General features: G+C 44.0%; 1 protein-coding gene and 1 long non-coding RNA gene across 3 annotated transcripts; one reads left to right on the top strand and one right to left on the bottom strand.

Annotated features, from left to right (window-relative positions):
* Positions 1-540: 540 nt before the first annotated feature.
* Positions 541-2,798, bottom strand: LOC136392491 (uncharacterized). Its single transcript, XR_010748944.1, has 2 exons — positions 2,693-2,798; positions 541-1,503 (listed from the first exon to the last, which is right to left on the bottom strand). It is a non-coding gene; the product is annotated as an uncharacterized lncRNA (long non-coding RNA).
* Positions 2,699-19,200, top strand: VEZF1 (vascular endothelial zinc finger 1). 2 transcript variants are annotated; one of them, XM_066364652.1, is made up of 6 exons: positions 2,699-2,873; positions 7,555-8,249; positions 9,015-9,078; positions 10,135-10,318; positions 11,809-11,946; positions 15,860-19,200. In XM_066364652.1, exons 1-6 carry the CDS (start codon positions 2,841-2,843, stop codon positions 16,285-16,287), a joined length of 1,542 nt encoding a protein of 513 aa, XP_066220749.1. In that variant the 5' UTR covers positions 2,699-2,840; the 3' UTR covers positions 16,288-19,200. The 2 variants fall into 2 exon arrangements, with proteins under 2 accessions (XP_066220749.1, XP_066220748.1); XM_066364651.1 differs by having other exon boundaries at positions 10,117-10,318.
* The last annotated feature ends 4,764 nt before the right edge of the window (positions 19,201-23,964 follow it).

Here is a 23,964-nt window from a genome sequence, read left to right as displayed (position 1 = left end):
TCTGAAGGTAATACTATTTATTCATGCACTAAAAGTTGTTTACAATAATCAAGATGAATTCACTGTCTTTAGATATCTCTATTTTTTTATTTTATTTTTTTTACTGATACAGAGAGAAAGTCAGAGAGAGGGATAGATAGGGACAGACAGGAACGGAGAGAGATGAGAAGCATCAATCATTAGTTTTTCCTTGTGACACCTTAGTTGTTCATTGATTGCTTTCTCATATGTGCCTTGACCGTGGGCCTTCGGTGGATGGAGTAACCCCTTGCTCGAGCCAGCGTCCTTGGGTCCAAGCTGGTGAGCCTCGCTCAAACCAGATGAGCCTGTGCTCAAGCTGTCTACCTTGGGGTCTCGAACCTGGGTCCTCCCATCCCAGTCCGACGCTCTATCCACTGCACCACCGCCTGGTCAGGCATCTCTAGTTTTTTGACTGGACCCCCAGTAGGGTCTGTAAAGGAGCTCATTTAGTTGGAGCTGATTGTTTTTAAATAATTTTTCTTAGGTTTAAAAGTTTTTCTGAATTTAGGACTGTTAGACTTTTTTTTTTTTTTTTTTTTTACTTTTCCATTAATTTGAGAGAGAGAGAGAGAGATAGGACCATTGATTTGAGAGAGAGAGAGATAGGAAGGGGAAGAGAGAAAGAAGAGAGAAACATCAACTTGTTTCACTTAGTTCCTTTAGTTGTGGATTTATTATCACTTCTCCTAGGTGCCCTGATGGGGTCTAGTCCAGGATCTCTGGTGCCCTGGGTCAACATTTCATCTGCAGAGCATCCCGGCCAGAGCCTTAGATTTCCTTTTTGAGGGAGGGTTTGGGGAGCAATCAGGAATTCTGGTTTAATCTCATGGATAGTAATAAAATTAGTTGTTCTCCTCAAGAAAAGTAATACTTCTGAATCCAAACCCTTCAGTAATGAGAACTGGACTGTTTTCACTTGACCTCCACTTCCTGTGAGCGGGAAAACCCCTCTCCAGAGTGCTGTGAGAAGCACTGCTGGATAAGAAGCTCAGGAGAATCCACCACTGTTGTCATTAGAATAATGGTCTCATTAAGTACTAATTTTCATAATCCTGAAGCTTCGTTTTCACCCCAGTTTGAAAGACAACAAAGGAGCTGAGTTAGAGAAGTGTGTTAGGGCAGGCAAATGAAAGAATTTACACTGTCCAAGGACACAGCTTAGTAGGTTTACATCTTAGTTGCCTCCCTATCTTGCATGCATACATAAACTTAGGCTTCCTGAATCACTTCATTTTTCTTTCCAAAGGAGACTAATGGGTATTTATAGAAGTCATACGGGCGGGTAGCAGTTTAGCTGAGGAATGCATCAGAAGCTGTTAATTTTCTGTCCCCTGCTGTCTTAAGCTGCCTGGTTCCTTGATGTGTCGCTGCTACTTTTCCAAACTGCAGAACTTCTCATCGTCCCCAAGGCCTCCAGGCAGTATCCAATTGTGTACATATGGGGAAAGCTGGAGATGGTGACCTTGATTAGATAGAGTGTGTCTGGAGAGAAATAAATGAAGGGGATGAGATAAGAAACAGTTGGTCATGAAAAATGTTGAAATCTTAAAATAATGTGACCATTTGAGAAATTTTTCTTAAACCAGAGTTTATAAAAATATCACTGATACCTTCTGACCCCTCAATTCCTGTCACAAGAGACTTCTTGGACTGGAGACACTTGTTAATAATAGCTTGTCTCTGATATTCCCAGTAGCTACGTCTACGTGAGCAAAGGATAGAAAACGTTCAGGCACCATCCTACGAAGTACCAGTAGTAGTGACGCCTACACGAAAGGCTTGGAACTGCAAACGGAGGCTGGGGTCACCTCAGTGACATCTGACGCTGTCCAACCAGAAGTTCGATTTTTGTTGTGGGGGGTGAGGAAACTGTTCTAAAGGACTAAAATCATTTGACTCTAGCTTCTCACTTGTTTTTATTTTTTTTGGCGGGAGAGGTGGTGTTGGGTAGAATTTCACATCCTATCTGGAGTTAAGGGGAGGTTGGGGAAGCTCAGCCCTTCACCCAAGAATAACCCAGTTATGACATGTCTGTGCGTGGGAAGTGTTTCCCTCGGCACTGGGAGGATCTGAGGCTGCACCCCAGTGGGATTCCCTGCTTGAGTTGGAAGGCCACTCGGAGTTAGATGCATATCTGATCAGGCGCGAGTGCGGAGGGCTCAGCTCGCTGAGGACGAAATAGCAGAGGGGAGAGCTGGGGCTTCCCCCACTTTGCGGGCGGGGGCTGTGCTGCGCAAACGGAGCAGGAGGGCCGGGTGACCGCGGTGGCCTGTGCCTTCCGCCGAGGGTCTGCTAGGGACGCGACGCTGCAGGGCACCGCGTCTGAGTCACGGGCGACGGCCCAGCGGTGCCCAGCGAAGCAGCGCCAGACCCTGGCGTCCTCCATCTTCTCTCCTGAGCTCCCCCTGCTCCAGCTGCCTGAGCCACGGACCGCAGCACCACACACCCCCGCGGGGGGGGACGCCGCGCCCCATCCCCGCCCCCGGCCCCACCCCGGCCCCCGCGCGGGGGCCCTGACCCCACCGCCCGCAGGCACTGGCCGGGCTCCGAGGCGGCGCGCCGGCAGCGGGGACGCCCAGGAGGGGTCGGGGCGGCTGGGGGCGGCGGCCACCGGCTCGGGGCTCCCCCCCCGCCCGCGCTCGCCGCCGCGGTGGTGCGTCCCGGAGGTTACCGGAAGTGGCCGCGCTCGGCGCTGCCATGTTGAGGAGCCGCCGCTGCCGCTGCCGCCGCCGCCGCCGCCGCTTTGTTGTCGCCTCCTCCGGCTGAGGAGGCGCCCCGAGCGGGGGGAGTGGGGAGGAGGGGGGTCGGCCGCCGCAGCCATGGAGGCCAACTGGACCACGTTCCTGTTCCAGGTAGTGGGGGCCCCCCCGGGGGGGCGCGGGGGGGACAGGGGGGCCGGGCCCCGCGCGGGCGGGCGGGCGGGCGGGCGCCGCTCCTCCTCCCTCCCTCCCCGGCGCCGCGCTCCGGCCCGGCCCTAATCCCCCTTTGTTTTTCCGCCCGCCCGCCCGCGCCGGCGGAGCGGGGCCGCCGAGGTGAAGGGAGGCGGCCTCCCGGGGCGCGGGGCACAGAGCAGGCCTCGGGGTGCGCCCCGGCCCCCCCAGCACACTCGGGCGCACGCACACGCCCCGCCCGCCCGCTGCCCGCCCCGAAGGGGAAGGGAGGAGGCCGGCCGCTGTCACCACCCGCGGCCCGGAGGACGGAGGGCGCGGGCCGCTCGGCCACGACGGCGCGCCGGGCCCGGGCCGCAGCGCGGGGTGAGGGCGAGGGCGGCGGCGACCCCGGCGCTGCCCCCGCGCCCCGCGCACTCCACCCTTCGCCCCCTCGCTGCGAGCGCACCTCGCGCTTTTGATTGTGCGGGGCGACTTTCTGACCCCCCGTGCCCGCGAATAGCGGGTGCCCCGGGTGCCCCGCCACTCCCCCTTCCCGCCGCCCCGCCTCGTGGTGACCCGCCCGGGGGTGTTGTGCGGATTCCCTCCCCAAACTTTTTCGCCGGATTGACGTTCTTTCTTGCCCAAGGCTCCGCCGAGTCTTGGCAGCTGACACCGCTCCCTCTGTCCGGCTCTCCCACCGTCCCGTTCAGCCCGGGAGTCCCCCCGCCGGGAGGGCCTCCGGGAGCTCCGACCTTGTGCCCGAGCGCTTCGCTCGCTCGGCCCACTGGGAACGTCCCCTGCACCCAAGCAGGGGAGACAGAAAGTGGAGGGAGCAGACCAGGTCCGCTCGCGGAGCCCCCACATGACTCATTGGTCGGGGTGTTGCTCTTGACTTTTTGCTAGAAACTTCAAAGTGACTGGAGCCGGTACGTTGGCAGTCCTCTTGCCTGCCCACTTGAGGTGGGGGACCCCTGTTGGGAAGACCTGGGCTGGAACGTTATGTTTTTCCTGCTTCGTTTCTATTTGCAAACGAAGCACTTAGTGGGCAGTAGTGATGAGCTCACGGGGAAACCGGAGGAGGTTAGGAAGCTCGTCACGTTAAGTGCGTTCTTCCCGCCTCTTGGACTTATTTTCCTACTTTGAATAACTTAGTGAAATCCCAAACGCGTAGCTTGGGCTCCTGAGACCTTTTGGAACGAACCAGGAACGGATGTAAAATTTTCAAAAACTTCTCCCAGCCGCTGGAACCATCCCGGTGGAGTTCATGTTGGGAATTGGATAAATCAAACAGAACCTATTGTGTAGAACTAGTTGATTGTTTTAAGACAAATATTCTTTCCGATGTCAGGAACTTAATTTTTAAGCATGTAGTTATTGAAATATATTAAGGCTTCTTAATATTGAGAATACATCCAAAATTATGGAACTCACAAACGTCCCCACTTTCTCATTCTTATCTGGTCTTGTTTTATCTTGCTTTGATGTGTTTGATAATTGGGATAAGCATACTTAAAAATGCATTGGAAAATGATTAATATGTAACTCACAACTATCCAGGTTGTTGTGAAGGTGGCAGGTGCCTTTTCTAGAAAAACCTTGCAAATGGTCATCTTAAAATACGGGATTACTAAACCACTGAAGTGATTTTCATGTGAGGAATGAATTAGATTTACCACATTAAACCTGCTGTCTATAAACTTAATGGAGATTGGGAGAAAAAAATGGGAGTTCTTTGTGAAAAGGAAAGAACCATAACTAATTTTTGGAAAGCTAGTTGAAAAACCTTTTGGGATATTTTTATTATTCTTTTCCTGGGTAAAGCAAATGCCAAGCATTTATTGATCAACTTTTAAATTCAATTTTATATTATTTAATTTTTTTCAGCTATTAAAATCATTTTTTTCCACATGATGGAGAAGTGTGAAAGCTCCTATTTGATCCTGGGCTTGGCAATGTGTGTAGTGATAGTTGGAAAACTTGTAATTTGGAGCTGAGGACAGGTGGAATGGGTAAAGAGACTATTTCAGTCTTTTCTATGGAAAGGTATGAATAGACTTAGTTCCCTTCTTAAGTCATTTTCCCTGGGGTAATGGAGATTTAAACTCTCCTGTTTTGTTTCCTGGAGCACCCTATTGAGTTTATATTTTAAACCAGTTTAATACAGGCCTGCTTTCCAGATAACCTGGCGGAAAGTGAAAACCAGAGTTGTTAAAATGTTTGATGGATGATTCTCCTAACAGGACATTCAAGATATGACTCACTGATGCTAATTTGTTTCAGTACAAAATCTCTTACCCGCTGGCACTGGAGATTTCATGGTGCCGTATTCTACCACCCTGGGTGATGAAATAACATTTCTGTTTTGTTTTTTGCCAGCCCCAGAAAAAGGAAAGCTTGGGAGGGTTTTTAAAGCCTTACAATTGAAAGAGATGGGAGATAAAATTAAAACTTTGGTTTGACAATGCTAGCAAATAAAAGTCAACCCAGAAGTTCTATATGTATTTTAAATCACTTAACTGAAGGCAGGTTGTGGTTATTTTACTCTGTCTCTCCCCCAGACAACAAGTTGGGGAAACCCACTTCCCCTCTTAGAGGGCTTCATGTAGAAGTGTGGGGATCCTAGGAGTCCTCAGAAAGAGATTTCTGTAGTGGTCGAGGCATTCTACAGCATTTCACCCAAGAAGCAGGGACCTGGTGTGACCCTCCTGTGAGAGTGAGCTTCAGCAATGCTGTAAAAATACTTTATGTTGCCACAGACATCTGACTTGGTAAAATGGCAGTAAGTGCTTTTAGTACTCCATCAAACTAATGATTGTTTAGAATTGAAAAATGTCTCTAAACACTGTAAGTCTGAACTTCGTCCAGAAGATTTGCATTCCCTATTATCTGATCTGTTGCCTTTGAAATTGTATATCTTGAGCTATCTTCAGCTATTAACCATTTGTATACTATATGGAAACTTGGGTATCCTACAGCCAAGTTGGAAAGGCAGTAAGATTAGAGTCCAGAGTCTGCAGTTTCTACTAATGCCATCTGGTTAGACACCGACATTTACAAGAGCTCCATAAATTAAAAGTGGACTGCAATTCAGTATGTTCCCTAAGTCCAGAAACATACTCATAAGTAAGCACAAGATCTGTGAGGACTTCCATGACTCAGAGGGAGATTTGATCAAAATTATTAAATTGAAACTGTCACTCTGGACACCGTCCCCCCTGATGACTAGGGGGAGCCTGGTTCCGGCTTAGCTGTTGTGCGCCCGCCATCAAGTAAGCAAAGGAGCAATGTGTGGTAGATGTCCTAATCCATCAGGGGAAGAGCTCTGTGTGAGTGTGTGTGTGTCTTCTGGGTTTTTTGTTTTGTTTTTTTTTTGTCTCCTTTGTCAAGTTAAATGTCAGACTAGTGGTTATAGAGTGAGAAGGATAAATAAATGCCTAGAGTGTCTAAGATGATGGGATGGGCTCCTCCTAGGACGTTGTATGCTTAAAGTATTTGGAACTCTTAACCTCTGAGCACCTGTATTCTTTAAGGATTACAAAACTCAAGCATAGGGTCTTGGGCTCACTGTCAAGAGTTTCAAAAATAATGTTGGTAAAGTAGAACATATTAGGAAGAACTATTTCAGAAATTTTTTCCCATCATTTCCTAAACATTTATCAGTATGGAGGTATGGAGAATTTTGAAAGAATTAAAACCAAGAGAATAACTGTTCACAAATACCAAGAACCTGATCCATGAAGAACTTCTGGTTTCAGTGCAGCTAAAGTAAAGTTCCAGACAATGTGAGCCCCAGTTTGGGAGTGCAGAAGCACATTATACCAGCAAAAGTCTTAACACTTTTAACAAAACCTATAACTGTTGGAAGAAGATGAAAATAAAAGGAATTTTAATTATAACTTTTTGTTTTCTCTTCGTCTGTCTTTGAGAGTTTAGGGTCTGAACAAGTAGTGTTGCTGAAGGATGCAGACTTCTATGAGCTGAGAAACAGCTAACAGCTGTTTTGCTGTGGGCTACCTTCACAGATGCCTTCCACGTTGACTAATAGCAGGTTTCATTTCAGCCAAATCTTTTAGTAGAGTTAAGAGAAATGTTTTAAAGTAAACTTAGATTGCATATGTATTCAGAGAATTAGATTCCTTTTATCACTTAGCACCAGCCTCCTTCCACAATCACTAAGAATTTTCTGATGGAAAGGGAGAGACATAAATCTTTCTTTTTGTAGGTAATAGACAAGCAGATGATGGTGTGCGTGTGCCTGTGTGTGCGTGTGTGTTGTGCATTACTGCAGCATTACTGTTAAATGAGTCTGGAGTGTAATTTTTTGACAAGTTATTTAGACTAGGTTTCAGCACTGACAGACTGATGCAAACTGATTTCATCAGCTGGTATGTCCCGTATGAACCAGGGCACTGTGTAGGTTAGTCAGCTGTTTGAAAGCAAGATCACTTTCAGCAACTGAGTCGTGAAAGTTTTGGGCCCGCACAGTGATTTTAATGCTTTGTATTGGGAGCTCTTGAGAATAACTAGGTGATGGCTGGATCTGTGCTGTAGAGAGTTGCTTACAGGCTCTTTGATTCTTCTCGTTTCTGTTATTTGGAGCATGTTGAATTTTGGAGGTCATTGTGAGAGGTTGAATTTCTGAAGTGTAAATGTTTGGTTTTAGACCCATGAAGGCTCTCATCACCAACAGCAGGCAGCACAAAACAGCTTGCTGCCCCTCCTGAGCTCTGCTGTGGAGCCCCCTGATCAGAAACCATTACTTCCAATACCAATAACTCAGAAACCTCAGGCTGCACCAGAAACATTAAAGGATGCCATTGGGATTAAAAAAGAAAAACCCAAAACTTCATTTGTGTGCACTTACTGCAGTAAAGCTTTCAGGGACAGCTACCACCTGAGGCGCCACGAGTCCTGCCACACAGGGATCAAGTTGGTGTCCCGGGCAAAGAAAACCCCCACTACAGTGGTTCCTCTTATCTCCACCATCGCTGGGGACAGCAGCCGAACTTCGCTGGTCTCCACCATTGCAGGCATCTTGTCCACAGTCACTACGTCTTCCTCGGGCACCAACCCCAGCAGCAGTGCCAGCACCACAGCGATGCCCGTGACCCAGTCCGTCAAGAAACCCAGCAAGCCTGTCAAGAAGAACCATGCCTGTGAGATGTGTGGGAAGGCCTTCCGAGACGTGTACCACCTCAATCGGCACAAGCTCTCCCACTCCGACGAGAAGCCCTTCGAGTGTCCGATTTGTAATCAGCGCTTCAAGCGGAAGGACCGGATGACTTACCATGTGAGGTCTCATGAAGGAGGCATCACCAAACCCTATACTTGCAGTGTTTGTGGGAAAGGCTTCTCGAGGTACTGCATTTTGCTTTGCTTTTTTTCATTATGGTATTCACTGAATTTCAGTTTTGTTTCTGTGTGCTCTAGAAGGTTTATGTGAGAATAGATGTCCGCAGGCCTGTGTTATTAAAGGAGGTTGGTGATAGATAAAGGATTATACCTTCAGGTCTCATTTCAGTTTGGTTGGTTGACACGTGGTGACATGGTGATTAACTTATTATTTCATTTAAGAAATACCTTGGTGAACTCAGGCCTTCATTTGGCGCGTGGATACTTCTTATCATTGCAAAACCACCAGATTCCAATTCAGTTGGGTACACTAGAGTGAGGTTCACTGCATAAATCCAAGCCGCTTATTTTCTGGAAGTTGGGATCACCTTGGATACTCTTAATAAAACTTTTAGGAGCATGTTTTTTCATATTTCTGTGGTTACTAACATTTCACTAATTTTCATTTTTAAAGGTTTTTAAAATATGTATATAAAATATATAGTAGTAGCTGTTTCTGGCAAGTATTAGGACTAAAACCATGGGTATTTAGTAATTGTAAAGAAGCAAGATCTAATATGATTTGATATTGACTAGGAGAGAAGACAGGTAAAACTTTTGTTTATGGTAAGAGAGGGAAGGAGGCTTGCACAGGGGGAGGGGGAGTTGGTAATTTTGCTAGCTTTCTTTAACCTGCCCTCCCAGCTCTGCCAAGCATGTAAACATCACAGTAAGTAGCATTTCTTTATGTGTGTTCCATTATATCTTCTGTTGAAACTCTCTCTTTCACAGGCCTGACCATTTAAGCTGTCACGTAAAACATGTCCATTCAACAGAAAGACCCTTCAAATGCCAAGTAAGAGTTAAAATGACTTATCCTTAGTGTAGCACTAATGCACATTGTCCAGAAGGTCTGAGCCAATCAAATCTCACTGTTCTTGAATAGTCTTAAAAATCACTGACTTGAATAAGTGTGATCCATTTGAATTCTAGTTTTATAAAATGTAAACGACAACTTCTATTTCTGTGGGGCAAGATCATTTAATAATGTAAATATGTTGTTTTTATTAAGCTACATTTCCCTTTCCTTGGGCTACAGCATTTATTGTTATAAAAATATTATAGTTTTGCAAAGGTTGTGTATTGAAATCGAATAAATGGAGTGTTTTAAATGAGTTTCTGGGTTGATGGTTGAGATTGTTTTAACTGTAACAGAAGAAAATATGAATTGTCTTCCAAAAGTTATTTATTGGATTTTTGTCAGCTACTGCCAACCTTTTCTAGTTGTTTGAAAATTTATTCATGTTAATGATTTTATTCAACATGTAATAATGAAAAGGTTAAGAATCTTGCTAAATCAAATTACTGTTTTAGGTATCGGTGATTCTAATTTGTTGCTGGAAGTCTTTTTGTGTTTCTTTCCATTAAATTTGTTAACTACTGATTTTATTAAGTAAATGATTTGAATTCTAAGAAAAATCCAGTTGGAGAAAGGAAGCTAGTGTCATTTTGAGTGAGAGCCTTCTGTGTGCGAGGCCTTGGTCAGGCTCTTAATCTTGTGAGGTAGGTATTATCAACATTTTACAAGTGAAGAAACGAATTCAGACAGGTTAACTTGCTCAGTGTTACACTGTTGAGTGAATCGGGGAGCTGGATTTAAATCCAGGTTGAACTGACTAAAGCTCACATCTTCTTACTACTCTCTGTTGGTATTTTTCTTCCCTTAAAATGTAAGGGTCTAAATTCACAAAATGTTTTATTGTGATTATGACTGGATAACACATACAATAAGAACTCAGCTAACTTAGTTGGCTTGCTGATATGAGTAGGGTAATGCCTAGTATATAACATACTTTAAAATGAGTAGAACAGGATAGTCTATATTTAAAAAAAGTTTTCCTCCCTCATGCAGACGTGCACTGCTGCCTTTGCCACCAAAGACAGACTGCGGACTCACATGGTACGCCACGAAGGCAAGGTATCGTGTAACATCTGCGGGAAGCTCCTGAGCGCAGCGTACATCACCAGCCACTTAAAGACACACGGGCAGAGCCAAAGTATCAACTGTAATACGTGTAAACAAGGCATCAGCAAAAGTAAGGGATGCTTTGAATTGTCTTTCTTTTGCATTTCATATAATGAAACCTAGATGTTTTTATAATGCATCAAAGGCATGTTTTGCAGTGCTCTCAAGACTATTACTGTTCATCTTACATGTTACCTTATATTATTAAAGTGTGCAAATACGCAGTAATGGAAAGTGTATATTAGTATTGGAAATGTACTTCAAATGCATGTGTACAAACAGCACTGATTTGGCTTTCAATCCTGGACTTGTCTAATAACACCCATGTCAGAAGAGTAGAATTTTCCCCACCGCTACTTTTTAATGTGTTCCTTCTTTGGGGTTTGAATAAAAAGCTCTAGTGTATTAGAGTTGTGGCAGCAAAAGCCACACTAGGAAGTTGCATCATATCCAGGCAATTTTAATAGCTTTTATTTAATGTTGGGAATATTCTCAAATATCAGTGTCTCCTAACTCCTTATTGTAGGAGACACTGATGTTTGAGAATTACTAGTATCTATTACTAGTATGTCCTTAATTACCTTAAAGATGAAAGAGGTGTTAATCAGTTAGCTTTTCTAACCCGAGTCTATGGAGAAATGGGATGTCAGATCCATTTTAAAGTTTAAACACTTTGCTTACCTTAAATTCAGAGTTGGTAGAATATTCCGGGGGCTTATGGATAAAATTTAATATTTTTTTAAATTTAATATTTTTATTTATCCAGGCTTTTTCTTTAAGATCTCCCTAACCACCAGAAAAAAAGTATTTTCCTAATTCTACTCTATTATGTATTCTACAGTGTTATATATTCTATTATATATGCATTTTATGTAGCAGAAACATCAGATTATGAAAGTAGGTGGACAAAAATGACTAGGAAAGAATGCTTAATGTGTTTTAATCTCATCAATTTTTCTTCTTTGTTAGTATATTTGCTTACTTTTAAGTAGATTTAAGAATCTAGGATGTCATTCTTTGTTAATTTTATAAAAAATTACCTTTAGTGTACATCATTGTGGTCAAGTAACCAAGTGTTTTAGATATTTTGATGAGTATTAATTTAGTCCATGCTAATATTATCCAAGTCCTATTCTAAAACTTGCTTTTTAATGTAGCAAATATTTTTTTCTCTTTTATATTGGTTTTCTCTAGCTTTCTAGTTCTTTTACTTTATCTGTTTTGATCAATATAGACATAAGCACAAAAAAGATGCACTTAATAAAAACTATCAAGTCTGCCCTGGCCGCATGGCACGATTGGTTACTTCATCATCCTGCTAAGCAGAGGTTGCTGGTTTGATCCCCAGTCGGGGCACATACAGGAATAGATCAATGTTTCTCTTTCTCTCTCCCTTTCTCTCTCTAAAATCAATAAATAAAAATTAAAAAAACAAAACTGTCAAGTCAAATGATAAAGATCATAGAGGCACAAAGAGTTAAAGTATATGTTTTGGATTTTGAAAAGATAGCTGTACTTTTTCAAGGTAAATGTAGTGTTTCTGGTTTGTCTTTGGAGTAGCATGCATGAATGAAGAGACCAGCAACCAGAAGCAGCAGCAACAGCAGCAGCAACAACAACAACATGTGACCAGCTGGCCAGGGAAGCAGGTAGAGACACTGAGACTGTGGGAAGAAGCTGTCAAAGCAAGAAAGAAAGGTAAGGGAGACGAGGCGGCAGGTGCTCCCAGTGTGGCTGGAGGAGTGTCTTCATCCGGTATGCCGAGTGATCCAAGTCAAGAAGCCACAGCTTAGGGAATCCAGCCTTAGGGAGACGTGGAAACACTGTGTGCTGGGAAGTGGAAGTTATTGGCAACAAAGCTTTCAAGCTTCCAGATAAGTTTGTGTTTTTTACTAGGAAATAAAAATTCCCAGTATTCTTTCTTTTGGTTTACTTTTTTGTTACAAATTGAAAACCAAGTTTGGTCCTTTGCTGTATATACTCAAAGTCCACTTTTATGTTTGTTTTCATGTCGGCCTTTGTGTAGTCGGGGCTGAATTTTTTCCTGTCTAGAATATTCCCTCTTTTAGAGGTGCACGGAATATCTTTACGTGTATATAAATTCATTTTTTACAACCATGCTGTTTTCTACTATTAGTGTTCTTTCTGTATTGTTTTATTTATTTCATGTTTCAGACTCTATAAGGCTGATGTCTTTTCTCTTGGTCTCACCTTTAATGTCATTCACTGAGGCTGGCATTAGCTTAACATGTATGTATTTATTTCAGTTGTTAGAGACATTGCTGTAATTGAGAATGGTCTACTTTTCTCTCATATATCTAAGGGTCAGTTGGAGTATCGGTTTTCAGCACAGATTTTTGACTTACTAGTTGTAGGTTTGGCTTCTGGACTGTTGTCCAGCCATTTCAAGTCAATCCTTTTGTCAGTGTACCATCAGCCACAGGACAGATTCCTAACTTCCTGCTTTCTCCCCCGCCCCGCCATAGCTTACTGTTCTAAGTTCACGAGGAATCTTCCGCATGTGGGCTCCTCTGTCATTTCTTTGCTGTGTAGTTTCTTCCATCCTTTGCTTTCATGTGGTGTAACTGTTTCCTTCCCCAGTCCCCCTCTAAACACTCTGTACTTGGATAAAGATGAAAGGAATAGTCTCCTTTTTTGTATTTACTGGCATTGGAGGAAAGAGGACAGCAATCCGATAGGCTTTCCACCCTTCCTCAGATGCTGCTTATTCCTGTCTTCCAAATGAAGAGTTTTCATTACTCTGATAAGATGTGTGGTGTAGGGAAGGGCTGGAGAAGGGAAGGAAAGCCAGGAAGATGTCTGTGTGTAAGTGCTGTAATAATGGCATAGTATGCTTCCTAGCCTATTATGAAGAATGTTTTACTTAGGGAGGGTCTGAGAGTGGAAGTATTGGAGTCATAGAAACTAGTAGATTAAAAAGAAAACATGGGGAGATGGTAGATGAGAGAGGGGTGGAAACAGGAGAACATCCCTAGCAATGGGACCATCACCTCCGAAGTGAGTTAGTTTTCTCTCTCACTCTTTCTTTCTTCACTCTTCTATTTGGTATTGCATTTCAGTTTGCTCGCACAATAAGACTCAGTTGTTTAGCTCATCTTCGGACCTCCATGAAACAAAATGTTATTGTGTTCCCATTCATACCATGAATCTCTCTGGAAATGACCATCAGTGTTAGAAACTTCTGTATTCATATTAGTAAATGTCACGTTTTGAGGGTGAGGAGATTCCTGACCTGAAAACCTAAAATTGAATCCGCATATCCCTTTTAAATACTGGGCTTAAATAATGTAATATAAGTTCCCAAAATTGGAAGACAATCAGGTCATCATCTTTGCAACTTTTTAAAAAATACGGATTTCCCAGGTTCCATCTAAATCTCACTATTGGGTTTTTTGGGAAGCCATTTTTTAAAAGGCTCCCTAAGTGATTTTGATCATTAGCCAGATTTGGGAATACCTGATACAGAGTATGGAGTATGCCGAAGTTACATCGCACTAATCAAAGAAGGGCCTGCCTGAGGTGATACGACCCGCACAAGGAATGTGTGCAGACATCTTTAGTCTCTAATACCTTTTTCTTTTTTCTTTTTTTTTTTTTTTTTAACTGTCTTGAAGCTGGAAACAGGGAGAGACAGTCAGACAGACTCCCGCATGCGCCCGACCGGGATTCACCCAGCACGCCCACCAGGGGCCACGCTCTGCCCACCAGGGGGCGATGCTCTGCCCCTCCTCTGCCGCGACCAGAGCCACTCTAGCACCTGGGGCAGAGGCCAAGGAGCCATCCCCAGCGCCTGGCCCATCTTTGCTCCAATGGAGCCTTGGCTGTGGGAGGGGAAGAGAGAGACAGAGAGGAAGGAAGGGGGGGTGGAGAAGCAAATGGGCGCTTCTCCTATGTGCCCTGGCCGGGAATCGAACCTGGGTTCCCCGCACGCCAGGCCGACGCTCCACCGCTGAGCCAACCGGCCAGGGCCTAATACCTTTTTCATTTTTGACAACCAACTCACAGCTAGCCCACCTGTCATCTTACTACCGTTCTGTGACACACCAGCAGGTGGTGCTGAATTTTGTTGAGGGGTAGGGGTATCTATCACCTTGAGGAAATTTTCTTTATGAAGGCTTTGCTGGATAACCCCCAACTCACTGCCTGGTCTTCTTGCCGGGCTAGTCCTCCTGGCTGTGGTTTCACATGTGTAATATGTGAAGTTCAGTGTCTCTAGGCGTAAAGTGGGGGATTGTGTCAGCCACAGAAAGGGAAGAAGAAATGGTAGTGGGGAAGAACGTAAACCTACTGAGGGATGTTTCTTTTTTATTAAAATAGCTAAAACACAACCAGAAACAACAGATGATGTTTAACTAAGATGATTTTCCTAAGATTGAAATAAATAGACGATATTAAAATGGCTTGTTTATCAATGTCTGTTTATCAAATTTTTTTTTTTTTTTAATTTGTCTAGTCTCTTCCTGGTTCTTTGCTCTTCCATATGAATTTTAGAATCATTTATTTTACTTCACTCACTGAAAAATCCTCTTGGGATATTTAGTAGACTTGAATTAAGTCAATAGGGTTTTTTTGTTTGTTTGTTTTGTTTTTTGAGAGAAACAGGAAGGCAGAGAGATGAGAAGCATCAACTTGTGAGGCATTACTTGCCTCACTTTAGTTGTTCATTGATTGCTTCTCATACGTGCCTTGACCAGGGGGCTCAAGCTGAGCCAGTCACCCTCAAGCTGGTGACCTTGGGGTTTCAAACCTAGGTCCTCAGCGTCCCAGGTCAACACTCTATCCACTGTGCCACCACTGGTCAGGCTCTAATTCTGGATTTTTAAAACCTTAACAGAATGTGACTTCACCTTTGAACAGCTTAAGAGTAAATATAGCATTGAAGACACACACCTCTGTCTCTGCTAGATACATTGTGCCTTATGAGAAGATTTTTCTGATGATCTGTTATTGTGTAACCACCGGCTCAGCTCTGTGTAAATAAGACCTTGTTGCCCTGGTCCTGGCTGGACAGCTCATTTGGTTAGAGCGTCATCCCGATACGCCAAGGTTGCCGGTTTGATCCCTGGTCAGAGCACATACAGGAACAGATAGATGTTTCTGTCTGTCTGTCTCTCTCTCTCTCAAATCAGTAAGTTCAAATCTTGTTGTGTGGCCTGCCAGTAGTTGGCTCTTCCCAGGAAAGTCTTTAGAATTCAGAGGACTGCATGCAGTGGTAAGGAGAATACTGTTGCTCTCCTTGATCTCTGTCTGCCAACCCCCAAAGTGCCTTACAGAAATTCATTCATCTTCCCAGTATCACTGTGAGCTAGGTAAGTAAATCTAAATTTGAAACCAAAAGTGCCAGGGCTAAACAAGTTGTGTAAGTGCTTGAGAGAGGTGCAGTATCAGAAAAGAGATTTGTACACACGTGGGTTCCTGGCCCCCAGTCTTGTGCTCAGAAGGAATCTCCCTTCCGGTTGAATACTTAATAAAAAGCAAATTTAATTTATTAAGTATTTGCTCTTTTTAATTAAAAGTTGATTCAGAAGCTGTTTGTGAATTTTGTTTACTGTTTTGAGAATCTAAAGGCCCTTTTGTCTTCTTATTTTAGAAGCTGCTAACCTGTGCCAAACCTCCACGGCTGCTTCGACACCTGTGACTCTAACTACTCCATTCAATATAACGTCCTCTGTGTCATCTGGGACTATGTCAAACCCAGTCACAGTGGCAGCTGCAATGAGCATGAGAAGTCCAGTAAATGTTTCAAGTGCAGTTAACATAACCAGCCCGATGAACATAGGGCACCCTGTAACTATAACCAGTCCATTATCCATGACCTCTCCTTTAACACTCACTACCCCGGTCAACCTCCCCACCCCTGTCACTGCTCCAGTGAATATAGCACACCCTGTCACAATCACGTCTCCGATGAATCTGCCCACACCTATGACGTTAGCTGCCCCTCTCAATATAGCAATGAGGCCTGTAGAGAGCATGCCTTTCTTACCCCAGGCTTTGCCTACATCGCCACCTTGGTAAACGGTATTCTGAAATCAAAACATGGGTTAAAGTAAATACTTACCAGCAACTTTTAGTTTATTAAAGCAAAAAGTAAACCATGAAATTGGGAGATTTTATTACATTAGTTAATATTAGTGTAGTAGCATTTTTCTTCAATTTGGCTGGGATTGTTCAAAGTAGGGTGTGTGTGTAACTTATCACTGGACCACTTTAGTTTAATCAGAAATTCCTTTTAGCTGACAGTATTGCTTAAACAGGATAGTAGTTGGCCAGATGAATACCAGAACTAAAACCAATCATAAAAAAACAAAACCCTTTAAATAAAAATAAATAAAAACAGCATTTAGTTTCTAATTCCAAGAAATCATTTTATGCTAAACACTAGCAGAACTCTTCTCTCAATATAAGATGGATAGCTGATTTTAACCTGAAGTTCTAAATCCATGGATTGAGAGCTAGTGTAGAATTGTCTTTTATTGTTTTTATGAGTAAATACATGCATTATCATAATAAAATGCATTTCAGAGAATATGCATTTTACCTTTGGGAATATGTTAATTTCAGGCAGCATTCCCTATGGGAAAGGTGATACCAGCTCTGATATGCAAAGCATATGATAATTTATCATTCTAACTTCAACATATAATAGGGATTGTGACCTGATATTTGGAGATGTAAATATTGCTCAGCATATTAATCCTGATGGAATATAGCACTGTAGTTGACTTTAAAAAAAACACAAAAAAACACCAAAATATACAAATTGTGTTTTGGTAAGACAAGGCCGCAGCCGACAGAGGAGAAGTCAAGCGTGCGGACAGGCAGACTCCTAACAAGTGGAGGCCAATGGGACTCCTATTCAGGAGCCGAGGAATACTTTGGAACATTTAAAATTATTGCTTTAAATTGGAAGACGCTGGAGGCACTGGGATGTGATATGCCCCTCTCTCTCCCAATCAGAGCCTGTTGATGTTACAACAGGGAAAGTTATGTTAGTTGCTCACTAGAGTTTATGTCTTATATTAAATTGTATACAGTTTCTATTCTAACCACTAACTAGGTAGTATACCCCTTCGGAACAAGCAGAGTGTATTTTTTTTTCATTTCTTTCATTTCTTAACCAAGTATTGTGCAGATTTGTTCAACTTTGTATATATATGGACATCACTTTTTTTTCTTTGAGAAAAACACTTTGATCAGCTTTGTGGTGTTTTCAGGGAGATAGCTAGCTTCCTGCACTCCCTGTGGAAACCAGCTACAATTGTGCACGTTAAGACATGTGCTTTTTATTAGCAGGATACTTTATCTCTGTACATAGAGTAGAAACCAAAAGCTAGGGAAACAGTACTCTTAAACCATCATGCCACACATTAATGTTTTTAAAGCATTGTGTTTTGAAAAAAAAAATAGTTACTAAAACCAAGACGCTGTGATTTTTTTTTTTTAAGTTGCAATGTTTTTTCCCCCTTTTTTTAAAATCTTGCAGTTAAGAGAAATGGCAATTAGTTGTGGTTATCTTGCAGAATGTTTGCAGGACTATCAAACTGGATGACTTCCGTTTATACCCCACTGTGTCAGTTCAAGCATCAGAATACCTTGTATCTGAGGCAGACTTCCTACATCAGGGATAGGTCTCTGTGTATCATTATACAAACAGTTCGAGGGGGTTGAACTACATAGTAAAAAATAAATAGTACTTAGTGTAAAATAATTTTATAAATGATCTTTTGTACTTTAGGACATTAAATTGTACAACTTTTGTATATATAAAAGCTTAGGAACTTTCTGTTTAGCAGGAAGGCAACACATTCCTACACTTTTAATGTATATGTTTGTTATAATGTCCATGTAAACATGCCCTATGTTTGTGCCTTTTAATTAGTTTGTCTCAATAAACAAAATGTAGAGAAAAATATGTAGCTATGACTTTGTTACAACTGTTTCTATCCACAGTACAAAGATGGTTTGATTTTAATATGTAGAGCATTATGTGTGGACTACTGGAAGGACTCGTGTAGGGAAGGCCCATGCGCAGCCCTGCTGAGGCTTGGACTGGGCAGGTGGTGGCTACATTTGGAGGAAGCCCACGTTTCCCGGCACGCAGCCCCAGGACCGGGTTCTGGCTCTGCCTGCTGGGACCTGTCATCTCCAGCTGGGCTGGTAATCACGATCCTCCATGATTCCAACAGCCCAGGTTTCCTCCATGCTGGCCCAAGGAGCAGTACTCAGTGGGGGCCCTACCCCAGGCTAGAGTGTGGTTGTCAGAACCCTGAAAGTATTAGTTCTTTAAAAACAAAAAAGAGATATATACTAGAAATGATTGTTTTATCAATTCATTGTATAATAAACAGGAGTGAGACTTCATTGTATGACTTCAGTTAAAATACTATTTTGTATGCATTCTTTATTCACTCAAGAAGCTGTCTGCAATAATAAAGCCACGTTGTGTCTTCTTTTGGGAGGGAGAGAGTTGGCAGGATGGGGGTGGCAACAGGCCACTGAAAGGGGACCTAGTTGTTTGTATGGTGAAAGTCTCCTGTGTCTTGGAACTGGAATTGAGTTTTGATTCTTATGAACTGATTCGACCAAGTGTTGAAGGCACAACAGCCACCGCTCTACGAAAAAGCAGATTTTGTTTTTCCCTTCTGGTTGTAACCCGGTTGAAAGCTTCCCCTTTATCAGATTAGCAGCTAACAGTTGTATTAGATAATCCTCAAATCTGACATCAGCCTGTTATGCTCTAGGGCTCGCTGCTTGGCCTGCATTTGCCTTTTATTGTGTATTCATTTCCCTCCTAAGGTGTGCTCCTAAATGAAGGTTTCTCTGTAAGCAGATGATGATTTTTCCTGTCAATACCAGCATTGTATTACTAACATGCAAAATACTGCAGATTTATTTTGACAAATTAAAGTTAACCGGTCACAAATGTTATGGATTGCTTAATACCTCAGATGCTTCACCAGTTCACTATGATGACAGAGAAATTTTTGAAGCACTGCTTCTTCACGTGTACACAAGTCAGTACTGGGCTGGAGAAAGAGGGCGGGACTGTCAGGCTAGTTAGGTCTGAGATACAACGGGAGGGTGGAAATGCACCAAACTGGCTGCAGGAGGACCCCTGCCAATCATCCTGAGTGAAAGCCCAGGAAACCAGGCCTTAGGGCAGTGGCCCCAGGCTTAGGCCCCTGTCCTACCAAAAAGAGAAGATGGGCTTAATGCATTCTCAGGCTCCAGAACCCAGTTTCTTTACTCGAAAAGGGCTTTAGGCTGGGTCCCCACCCTATTTGTGTTCAACTAGATTCATCATTTGTCTACTGAGTACCAATAGCATTGTCAGATACTGTTAGCACTAAAGAGCATGTAAAGGGAATGAGGAGGACAAGGAGGCTATTAAGAGATATGACAAGTACCCAAGTGAGAGCATCACTAGACAGCGAATCTAGATGAATCTGAAACTTCATTAATGAAAAAGTTGCAGATATCTACATCTGTTTTAGACAGAATTGAAGCTTCCCAGACTTCCTCTGCTAATTATTGCCTTAGTCTCTTTATTGACTTGGTGAAAACACCTGGAGCAGAAGAAGTGTTCCTTGTGTTGCTTTTATCTGGGAACAGGAAGCGTAATTGCACTGAGTTGCTCGTTGATCTGTCCAGTCCTGGCTGTGCTCTTCTCAAAGGGCCCTGCAGTTTGGTCCTCTCTGGAGGGACCTGGGTTTGCCATGTGGGTAGTGGAGGTGTTTTCTGTAGTATCCTCAAGGATCATTGGACTAAAAGTCCAGTGTGTTCATGGGATGGTAATCACTTTCCCCTTTGTGCCGTGATAAATCTGGCCCTCAACCCTGCGCTTCTTCCATTTCCTTCTTACAGAGTCTTGGAGCCTGAAAGAATACCATCTGACCCTGTTTGGGCCTGGAAATCCCCACAGCTGATCTGGCCCAGGCAGATTACTGGATAATCTTCCCCTGTCCTGTCAAAGTAGGAGGGCTGAATACCGACCGAGGCTGTGCATCAGTGTGGACTCCAGCTTTTCTTGGCTGCCCGTTTTGGGGCAATCTAAGGCCCATTTAGTTTTCAAGAAAGGAATCAAGGGAGGGTCAAGGGTTTTGCTTTGGATTTGTGTAATCTAGCCCTGTCTTTGGACCTACCCATCATAAACTGGTTAGTTAGCTTTCCCTTTCCCATGACAGGCACTTGACTCCAACCTTGGCCCTGGACCATGAGGATCAAGTACACTTCACATGACCCAAACTGCTCTGTTGTGGTCAAGGAAAGGGTTTTCACTTAAGACTCTGTATCACCACTGACTTGCATCATGATTTCAGAAATTTCTTCATCCCTAATTATCTTCTTTGACAATTTATTTCCCTCCCAACACCTAAATATCTCTTTGAATAGTACACAAAATAAGAACTTCAAATCACTATTCTTACTGGAGTAAGTTCTTTCTGATGTATTTATCAACCATGTAGGGTGTTTAGAATTATCTGGGGTGTTTTGATAAATTCACATTGTTTATGGAGTTTTCTTAAAGTGAAATCCACCTGTTTGGCTGCATCCATGGTTACCTGAATGTCACATTTTCCTAAAGACATCTATAAAGGTCCTGAAACAAGAACTACTATTATGCTAAAGATGGGCATTTGAGGACTGTATTCTTTTCTGTAATTGAGCTATTCTTTTGTCATGGCAGCTGAAAAGGACAAGCAGACCAAGGGAATGGAAGGGACATGCTCTTCCAGTGACGGGTCCAGCAGCTCTGTAAGGCAGAGTATCTAGGCCCAACACTGGGAGCAAATGTGTCAATTCTAGAGGCTGCTCATGGAGAGGGGAGGCAGCCTCGGAGACTGGGACAGAGAGCTAGGTCTCTTGTCCGTCTTAGGGGCCATTGGAATCCACTAAAGCCACAGTCTCTATAGCATCAGCCTAAACCCACTCAGAGATCTGGCTTGAAGAAGCCTGGATCCCCAAGGTCCCTGTTCACGAGCCAACAAATGCCTAGCTTTGTAAATGGTGGGTAGAGTCAGAAATCACCTTCGTTTATGGGGGGGGGGGGAAGAAAAGGAGAACTTGGAAGTTGGAAAGAGGCCCAGAAAAGAAAGAGATTTTGGAGAAAAAGTCCTTTTGCTTCCTGTGGTGTAACCCCCATGCTGACATCCTTCCCTCTCTGTGACTCTGTCCTGTGTTTGACATGATTACTCAGAGGGCTCCAGGCTGCGTCCGGGCCAGCTGTAAGAATTTCAGCTCTAGTCAATGGGTGGAAGAAAAGACATGCTCTTCATAGCCAGAAAAAGAACAAAATCAGTAGCTAAAGAAACAGGCAAGATTCAAGTAATTAGTAGAGAATCGTCACCTCTGTGGTGGAGACCCATGAACTACTTCTAGCTGAAGAAGTAGTAGGGCCACCCCTTTTCTGCCGTTAAAAAAAAATCTTTTTTAAGACTTCATTTTAGAGAGGAAAGAGAGAGAAAAGCAGAAAGCATCCACTCCCATATATGCCTTGACCAGGCAAACCCAGGGTTTCTAACCGGTGACCTCAGCATTCCAGGCCAACACTTTATCCACTGTGCCACCATGGGCCAGGCCCCCTATCCTGTCTAACACAAGGGAAGTTCTGCCACTCTGTTAACCCCAGAAGCTCTGTGACTATCAAGGACCTCTGAAAGAGAAGAAGGGGGCAAGGAGCAAGTCGGGGAAAGAGAAAGAAAGGCGACCACAGGGCCTTTGTATCTAATGTTCCCTTAGCCTACAGTGGCCTCCCCACAGGTAACCTCCAACGCATTTTCTCCATTGTGAGCCCCTAGATGTCCTGCAAAGTCCAATTTAAATGTTGATCCCTCTGAAACGTTCCCTGTTACTTTAGGCAGTTGGTTGACTCCTCCTTGGTATAACAGGAGTTGGTAAATAAATATTCAAATAAAGTAGAGGTAGTCCAGCATCCCACAGAAGGGAGGCTAGTTCCTAAGCTCGATTATACTAGTTACAAATGTTTTGCTACATCCCCTAAATCTCTGGCTTGGATTCTGACAGGCCTGGGTATAAATCCAGGCAGTGTCATTTGGAACTGTCACTTGGGCAAGATATATAACATCTCTGGCCTCAGTTTCCTTGGCTGTTAAAATAATGGTGATAATAGTTCCAACCTAGTAATGTTTTTGAGGATCTAATTCACATAAAGTGTTTAGCACAGAGCCTAGTATGAAGAAAGGAGCTGCAAATTCACAAACTCAATGTACTCTACCCCCACCTGGTCCTCCTATTTCCTGTCTCGGTGAGGGCAACATCCTTTGGCTCGGAGGCACCAACTACATTCTCTGAAAGACCCACAAAGGAGCCCTGATGGGATAGCTCAGTTGGTTCGTTAGAGCATTGTCCAGAAGCACAGAGGTTGCTGGTTCAATCCCTGGTCAGGGCACATGCAGGAACAGATCAATGTTCCTGTCTCTCTCTCTTTCCCTTCCTCTCTCTAAAATCAATAAAGTGAACATAATAAACATAAACATCATCATCATCATCATAATAATAATAAAAAGACCTGCAAACGAATCGGATGCCTTCCTGCATGGCTTGCCCACCTCACTCTGAGATTTTTGAGGATGGGTGTCCAGCTTGGGAGCAGACCCGCATCCCAGGAATGAGAAAGTTCGATGGAAGACACACACATCTCAAAAGCAGCTGGCTAGAGATGTGGCAGGAAGGGTTCAGGTTAGACCCAGGGAAGAATCTCCAGGCTGGAAGACCTGGAAGAGGAGCCATGATATGTGCCTGTCTGGGGATGGGGCATCCTGCTTCAGACAATTCTTTCCATCCAGCTTACCCCCCCCCCCCCCGCATGCACTGTATCCAGAGAAGGCACATGCACTGCTTCCCTCTACAAGCTCACCATCCTCTCGAAAAGTTAGTTCTTACAGCTTGCTGCAAGCCTGGCACAGGCCTGACCTCCTGCCTTCCTAAGAGGACAGGGAGCGCCACGACCAACCCAGGCGAGATCATCGGCTGCACCTGCTCTCCCCACGGCGCCCCCGACTCCCGCGCCTGAGAAAGGGGCCCGGCAGAGCGCGCGGCAAACGTGGGTTGTGCCCGGGCTGTGTCAGTCAGCCTCCTGTGGTGCCCTCGCAGCACTGCTGCTAGGCCTAGCATTGATGACCTCCACCCAGTAGCCTAACCTACTTTGCCGGCCTCCTCTCCCCGATTTCCCCCAAGGTAGGCTCGAGTTAGAGCTGGGCTGGCGGACGGTCACATCAAAAGAACAGCTCTGGGCGTGCCGGCGGCGCCCGGACTAGAGCATTGCCGAGCTGTGATTAGGTGGTATCTCCTGCGTTCTGATTGGTCGAGTGGGCATTGCCACCCTCCCTCCTGCTGAAGTTTCCATCTCCAATGCAGCTTCACTTTCTAGATTCTGCACAATATCTGTACGCATTCTATTATATGTAAATAAATAGAATTCAGTTCTGTGGTTTCCGCAGATGACGTGTCCCCGAGTACAGTGCTGGCCCTCTGAAGGACGTCAAAACTGTTCGCTTATTGTATTTTACACCCAAATCACACCCGTGCAGGTGAGTGGGAAAGGACTATGGGAGGCTGTTGGGGCCTGCGTTTTGCATCCCAGGGAGGCTACAGCTTATCCTGGGTTGCCTTTCAAGAAGACCTACTTTTGCTTTCTCTCATCTGCACTTATGTTTCACATTTCTTTGCCTT

This window comes from Saccopteryx leptura, chromosome 2, assembly GCF_036850995.1.
Source record: "Saccopteryx leptura isolate mSacLep1 chromosome 2, mSacLep1_pri_phased_curated, whole genome shotgun sequence".
NCBI classification, from domain to species: Eukaryota; Metazoa; Chordata; class Mammalia; order Chiroptera; family Emballonuridae; genus Saccopteryx; species Saccopteryx leptura.
The sequence above is the reverse complement of the archived record's forward strand: the minus strand, read 5'-3'. Positions and strand labels throughout refer to the sequence as shown.